The sequence below is a fragment of the Cryptotermes secundus genome, unplaced genomic scaffold, assembly GCF_002891405.2.
Source record: "Cryptotermes secundus unplaced genomic scaffold, Csec_1.0 scaffold116, whole genome shotgun sequence".
NCBI lineage: Eukaryota > Metazoa > Arthropoda > Insecta > Blattodea > Kalotermitidae > Cryptotermes > Cryptotermes secundus.
This window is the reverse complement of record NW_019732857.1, coordinates 1871251-1878839: the sequence shown is the minus strand read 5'-3', so window position 1 is coordinate 1878839 and position 7589 is coordinate 1871251. Positions and strand designations below refer to the sequence as shown.

The window sequence follows — 7589 nt, the reverse complement described above, 5'->3', positions numbered from 1 at the left end:
ACACACGTCAACAACATCCCGAAGAAAAAAGACTGGGCCAAGCGGGAAAGAATTCTAGGAATTTTAAGAATTCTTACTTCAAATAACGAAACATAATTTTTACAGAATTAACGACGAATTAAATAAGAAAGCTACCGTGGTGTGTGGAAAACCTTTAGTGAACCGACACTCTCGGCAATTTTAACTATTGTAATTATTTTAATTAACTGGAACGTGGCTATTTTTAACAAAGTGAAGTTTTGTGTGTTGGTGATTTCTTTTTCTACTATAAATGCCTCTGATGATGGCTCCGTGGTGAGCCGAAACATGTAAGGCAGGTGGTGACGAGGTGGAAAACTTAAAAAAGTGTCACATTTGACGGAAGGAACTTGATTGTTAATATATACATATATTTACAATACAAAAATTAGTACGTTAATAATTGAGAAAACACAACTATAAAGTATTAATAATTAAACTAATAAAAGTATAATATGAACACCCGTATTTTTTAGATCAGTAGTCGAGGAAAAACTAACAACACCAAAATTAAGAGGTGGAGTGTCCTGACAACGCAACGTTCACTTTTGGTGATTTATATGCCTACTTAGTCGTATAACAAAATAAGTTTTGTGATAAATTACTTGCATTTTTATGTTGATTCCATGAAAGAATGTAGTTGTACATATTTACACGGGTACAACTTGTTTATGTTCGAAGCTGTGCCATTTGAAAGGTAAAGATATAAATTAATTCGCTGTTTTGATGGAGAAGTGAGTAAAGGAGATAAAGTTATGAAGGTTATAAAGGAAAGGAAAAAATGACGGAAAGAAGGAAGGCAAGAAAGGAATTATTTACCGCTGGATTACATCAGATCATTTCCATTAGTAACAAAGGATAAGAGTCAAATTATTGATTTCTTCCGTCAGAACCAAATTCTGCGCAACGAACGAGAGAATCTGGGGTTCTGATATGCTGAACGGCTCCTGGAATGGGCTGATCGGAATGCTAACAAGACACGAAGTAAACGTAGCCACGGCAAATATCATTGTTACTCCAGAACGGGTTGCCGTAGTGGACTTCCTCGCACCTCTGTTAAATATCAGGTGAGATGTGTGGAAGTATTTTGATCTTCTGCTGTTTGCCATTCCTGGTGTATTGTCCCTGTGCATAGAAATCATTCCTGAACCAGCCTGCAAATGGAACCCCGACGGTTCAGTAACTATCTCGACTCTCATGTATATGTTCGCGACATGTGCTTAGACATAATTTTGTTGCATGTATGAATATATCATGTGATGTTCTTATTTTATCGCAAGTTTGAATGGAATATGTTGTTTTTACTTCTATTCACAGGGTCTATATTTTGTGATTACATTGTCCTGTTGCACGTATGAATAAGTTCTGTAATAATATTGATTTCTTTGGCGTGTTGATATGTTATGATTCTTTTTGTTTCAGACATAAATGCATTAATATTTAAACTGCTTTTTGTTTGTATGAATTCAATTTGTGAATGTACTATTTTGTTACATACTTAAAATTAGTTTGGCACACTTCGACCTAGTTAATCCTTCTCAATCCCCTGACGAGATATCACGCTAAAGATCACTGATCTTCCTTACCTCTAAGAACTGGCATTTGTAAAGCTAAGCGAAAGAAAAGTATCCAAAGAAATATTATCAAATAAGATATTATGTCGTTTTGTACCAGAGACAATGCAGATATATCGTAAGTTTCAATCCTCATGGAACAATTGTAACAACGTGTGCATTAGAAGTGTAAAATTTTCCATTTGTTTGATGTTTCATTAGTAACGTAACAGGTAGTGCTGAATTTTTCTGCGGAGGATCGCAGTCATCAATAAGGCTGATGTTATGCCTGTAATTTCAATCAGCTTCAACTTCAATACATTTATGAGCTATAAATAAGCTGATCATGTGTATTAAAGTATTATTAGTAGTCCATTGATTGAGATTAGCTCTTTCTAAGTGGCCCAACTGAATAGGTGTCCTTTCCCTTCCTTCACCTGAGGACGGAAACAGATCTAGCGTTCGAAACGTCTTGTTTTCTATTCTCTAGAATATCGGACGATATAAAAAGTCCAAGAACCCAGTAATTCTGTGTGTTAAAAGTGAACTATTTTAAATATATAAATAAATTATTAAAATTACTGATAGTGCAGTCGGTATAGCGATTGGCTACGAGATGGACGGCAAGGTGATCGGAGTTCGAGTCCCGGTTAGGGCAATATTTTATCCTCTTTACGTCATCCAGACCGAATATGGGACCCACTCAGCCACCAATCAAATGGGTGCTCTTTCCGGTAGAGCAAAGCGGCCGGGGCGTGAAGTTGATGAGTCACTTCCAACTAGTGTGGAGTTCAAAAATACGTGGATCCATGTATCCACTCCTCCCTACGTCTCTATGGTATAGTCCTTAGTACAGGGGAACATTTACTATTTTTACACAAAAGCAGAAGGGCGTCTGTGAAAGGAAGAGGCTGGAATATTAGAATAGCAAAGAAAGGGCGGGGGGAGACAACGGAACATTTTCCAGCACCAAAGAGCTGCAATATCTTTGCTATAATCGTTGCAATAACTGTTCTGATATTTTCCAGGACGACGGTTCATATACGGAAACCGGAACCAGTTTCGAACTTCAGCAACTTAATGAGAGCCTTCGACATTGCACTTTGGAGCGCTCTGGTGGTGACTGTGGCAGTGTTGTCAACATGTCTTTCGGCGGTCTGGTATTATTTAAGAAGTCACTTAAAAATGAGTCTCCGTGATATTGTTAATGAATCATTTTTCCATATATTTGGAAGCTTCGTATATCAAGGTAAAAAATATTTTGTAATAAAATAAACATGAATCATCTTTATATCAGCGCACTAAAATTTCTAGTAAAATATTCTAAGAATAAAAGGATGGAACAGTAATAGAGCAGTTATTTATTTTGCTTAATTTTTTTTCCCTGGCACTACAGCCCCAGTGGGCCTAGGCCTACCTCCATGAACTTCTCAGTTCACTTCGGTTTTTCTCGATCTTACACATTCGGTAGGACTCCTTGGGCGGTGATCAGCTCGTCGCAAGGCCTCTACCTGTAAACAAACACAGAAAAACGCACATACACAAACTAAACATCCATGCCCTGAGTGGGATTCGAACCCACGATCCCGGTTTCCAAGCGAGCGAAGTCAGTACATGCCTTAGACCGCTCGGCTACCGTGACCGGCATTTTGCTTAATTATAAAGCATTATGTTGGAAGTGAAAAAAGATACTAATATGAACTTGGACAAAATTAAATAAATGGAACATGTTAAATCAAGCAAGGTACACACAACGCCAATACAAATAGAACGCACCTACATTTTGAGATAACAGTACATTACGGGTCATATCCAAAACGTTAACATACGTACAAATCAACATACTGAAACAGCCCCCAGGTTCATAACAAATCAACACAACACAGCTCTAGTCGAATAATGTCCACATCATGAGAGGCTAAAAACAGCGTAGATTCAAACTATCATACATCGGAACCTTCAGCTCAATATGATAAATTAAATTACGTATTATATCTATAATTTTATAACATTATTTTAACATTTTTAGTTATTTTATTCCAGTAATATTTAATTCTTTATTAGTATTATAAAATCCAGTATTCGTAATATAAAACGCCCTTTAATTACTTTTACTATATGTTAAATACAAATTCTTGTATGCTCTAATATTTCTAACATTTTTCTACCTTATAATTTTCATCATAACACAAAACACAATTTTCTACAGCTTTTACGATTTTTATAATACAGACGCATTGCACCACAATGTTGATCCATATTGAGATTTCAATTAACTTTATCGTATATATTATATATATATAGTGCCTGATAATGGTCCCATGAGGGCCGTAACTTGTAGCGGTAAACAATAAAATTCAATCTATGAGATATTGATTTTCCGATACCATTTTCTTTGTTGTGTATAAAAAATATTGACACGTAGAGCCAATTCATAAAAATACATAAATTAACATCAAGAGCAATAAGCTGCTTATTTACCGTAGTAATTTCTGGATTTTAAACTGAGAGGAAGGCCAGAAAATTGAGGTAGAGCAAAAGTTTTTTTTTTTAGACATTAGACCCAGCCGATTAATGCTAATTGAGAAAATAATCACTCTTCCTTCTGGGACTCTCACGAAACGTGTACAAATCTTGTGAATAAATTCGAGCGTAAAGCGTAGTGAACCACTGTGTTCTGAAGAGTTAAACTGGCAAAAAATAACAGATATGTTCTCCACCGTAGGTTCGAAGATAAACGCAAAGTCATCGGCGATACGTACAGTATCTGTGACGTCATACCTAACAGCGACGATACTAATGGCGGCTTATTCAGCAGTATTCATATCTTACCTCACAGTTCAGGACCTGAAGCTTCCAGTCGCAACATTCCAGGACCTCCTAAAGGATGGGCGCTACCGTTTACTTTCAGTTACCGGAACGGCCCAGCTCAACTACTTTGATGTTAGTGTCCATTCATTTGTCTTTTCGCACAATTACAGACTCAGAGGGGCCAAGCGCCTCCACGAGACATAGTCCTTCATCTGAAGTTAATATCCCTTAAACAGTGAAGAAAATCCCCACCTTTCATTATATTTAGTACCATGTTTATAAAAACATGTAAGTGGATCCTGAACTGTATCATTTGAACCCAATTCACATCCACATACTTATTAATTTATTGCCCATATCACTCGTATTCTTCCCATAGTTAAGACTAAGTCTCCAGAGTGGGGTTTCCCCTTATTTTTTGACTAAAATTCTTATGCATTTCTCACTTCTCCTTACGATCCTATTAGAAGTTCCTAGGAAATAACCAACACATATACAAGGGTAGATTTCTGTGTTGGTTATGTTGAAGAAACTTCAGTTTGTAGTACTGAATGTGTTCTTCCATTTCTTTGTACCCTGTAGTGCTCGTGTAAGTGAATTAGTATTATGTTGAGTGACAGTACCTGTGAAAGAACCGGAAAATCGAAGATTTTGAAAGAGGACAGATCGTTGGTGCACATTTAGCTGCAGCATCTGTGACAAAAACTGCCACATTATTGGGTTATCGAAAGGCACAGTTCCTATGGTTATGTCGTCATACACGACATCAGTGAAGAGAAACAATTGACATTGACAGAATGAGATCGTCGTACACTAAGAAGGGTGGTTTCGAACAAATCACAGAACTACTGCAGTACATGTGACAGGACAGCAGAACTGAATATTCTTCTTGAAGACCGTGTTTCCACAAAAACTGGCCAAATTGAGCTTCACAATTCCAACATCCACATCGGGGGCTGCAACTGCTAAACCTCTGATTACTGAAAGTAATGCTTAGATGCGTAAACGGTGGTGTTACAGCCATAAATCCTGGACGTCAGACAACTGGAAACATGCATGTGATATGGTCAGATGAGTCATTCTTCACACTGTTTCGTACATCAAGAAGAGTATATGTCTGGAGAACGCCCAAGGAAGTCTACAGTGATTTTTGTTCGAGAGTGAAACACGGGGAGGTTCTGAGGTGGTTTGGGCAGCATTACCGTGGTACAGTATTCTCTTGGTCTTAGTATTGACCTTCATGACCGAATTACTGCAAGGAAATATGTGGACAGGTTGGGTAATCAGGTACATCCCATGACCCAGATGTTATTTAAAACAATGAAGAAGTTTTCCAAGATAACCATGCCCCCATACACACAGCTGGAACTGCTCAGTCATGGTTTGAAGAACATGAAGGTGAACTTCAACATCTTCCCTGGTCAGCACAATCACCAGATTTAAACATCGTTTGGCAACGCTGGTAAGTTTTGGAGACTTCAATGAGGAATAGATTCCCACCTCCAAAATATATAAAAAAATTACAAGATGTTTTACTAGCAGAATAGTATACAATTCTGCTAAAGACTCTTCAGAATATGTTTAAGTCAATTCCTCGAAGGACTGCAGCTATACTGTAGGCAAAATTTGGTCCAACACCCTATTAATTAAGAAAGGTGTACAGGATATGTAGTGTTTCTGTTACTCTGTCAAACGTCTGTATTTACGAGTAGGTGTCAGTGTAGATAGACTCGGAGGTACCACATCCGAGACAGTAGTTCAATTATAAATTTCGACAGTGAGTCTTATGATTATTTATCATAGTCACTTGTCATACGGACTCTCGTCACAATGTATTAGTCGTTTTCCAATTTCTGTATAAATGTATAAAACTGCACTCACTCTCATTTGATTCATTCACCACATCTTACACGTGTGTTACAGTTCAAATATTTGCGAGGGTACCAGATATCAGAAGCCTGTTAAGTTATTACAAATTACATTTCCTATAATTCAATTTGACAAGTAAACAAACGTATGTAGGTTTTGCTCAGCCTGCTAGAGTGGGTAATTGCCTGACGAAGTTGGGCCGCGCCATAGCTCAAGGTGTTAGTTTCTGGCTTCCCATCGCGGCGGCCCGGCTTCGGTCCCGGTCTGGTTAAGTGGGATTTGTGGTGGACAAAGTGGCGCTGAGGCAGGTTTTCTCCTAGTACTTCGGTTTCCCCTGCCAATCTTCATTCCACCAATTGCTCCATAATCACCCTCACCTATCATCTGGGACTGGTACAATAGGCCAGAAGTGGCCGCAGTACAAGGGACTTAGTCCCACCACACTAGCAATAAAAGAAACCTGACGAAGTTGAAGAGGAATCTATTGTACCCATCTTCGAGGTAAAATATAGAGGCAGTAAATTCCTTCAAAACATCGGCAACTCCTTAAATTGCCACATATTACCATACCCCTGTAGACTATAGTCAACATCTTCGTCACGTAATAACCCCATGTCTGAAATAGAACATAATTTTAATTTAAACTTATAGCACTAGATAACAGAAATACTTTAATTTCAGCAATCTTCGAATCCATTGATAAAAGAAGTATATAAGAAGCTTATGGAACCAATAAAGGAGCACATGTCCCGGTCTACGCTCGAGGGCCTTCAGAGGGTCTGCGCAGAGGAGCATATGGCTTTCGCTGTATTAGAGACAGGAGTGGACTCACGCAGAGGAGAGTTGCCTTGCAAGATAATGCGCTTACCAACCACAGCGATTCCCGCCACTATGGCCATGCCGATTACAAAGGGTAATCCCTACAAGAGAATTCTCAGCCGCTAGTAAGTACAACGTGAATAATGAGAATTCGCAATGTCATGTAGTAAAGAGAGAAATACTTAATACTCTCTAGACTGTCAATCCATCATTATATACATTCAAGAAAGCACATGTTTAGAGAGTATTTTAACACCGCCTCTGTGATCTAGTGGTCAGAGTTCCTGGCCACAGATCCAGAGGTCTGGGTTTGATTCCAGTCGCTACCAGATTTTCTGAGAATTAATGGGTCTAGAACGGGGTCCACTCAGCCTCATGAGGATAACTGAGGAGGTATTTCAAGGAAATAGCGTCTCCGGTCTATAAAACCGAAATTAACTGCCGTGGGGATTCGTTACGCTGACCACGCAACACCTTCTATCCGCTTAAGTTGGCACTAACTTCGTCGACAAGGGGCGC

The 7589-nt window shown here is 38.5% G+C and overlaps 1 protein-coding gene across 1 annotated transcript in view; it reads left to right on the top strand.

Annotated features, from left to right (window-relative positions):
• Positions 1-7196, top strand: part of LOC111867775 (glutamate receptor ionotropic, delta-1) — an 8272-nt gene extending 1076 nt beyond the window's left edge. The window contains exons 3-6 of the mRNA XM_033752804.1: positions 909-1085; positions 2600-2820; positions 4297-4514; positions 6933-7196. Coding sequence (XP_033608695.1) covers positions 952-1085; positions 2600-2820; positions 4297-4514; positions 6933-7196 — 837 coding nt within the window. The 5' untranslated portion in view covers positions 909-951. The remainder of the gene's footprint in view (positions 1-908; positions 1086-2599; positions 2821-4296; positions 4515-6932) is intronic.
• Positions 7197-7589: the final 393 nt, after the last annotated feature.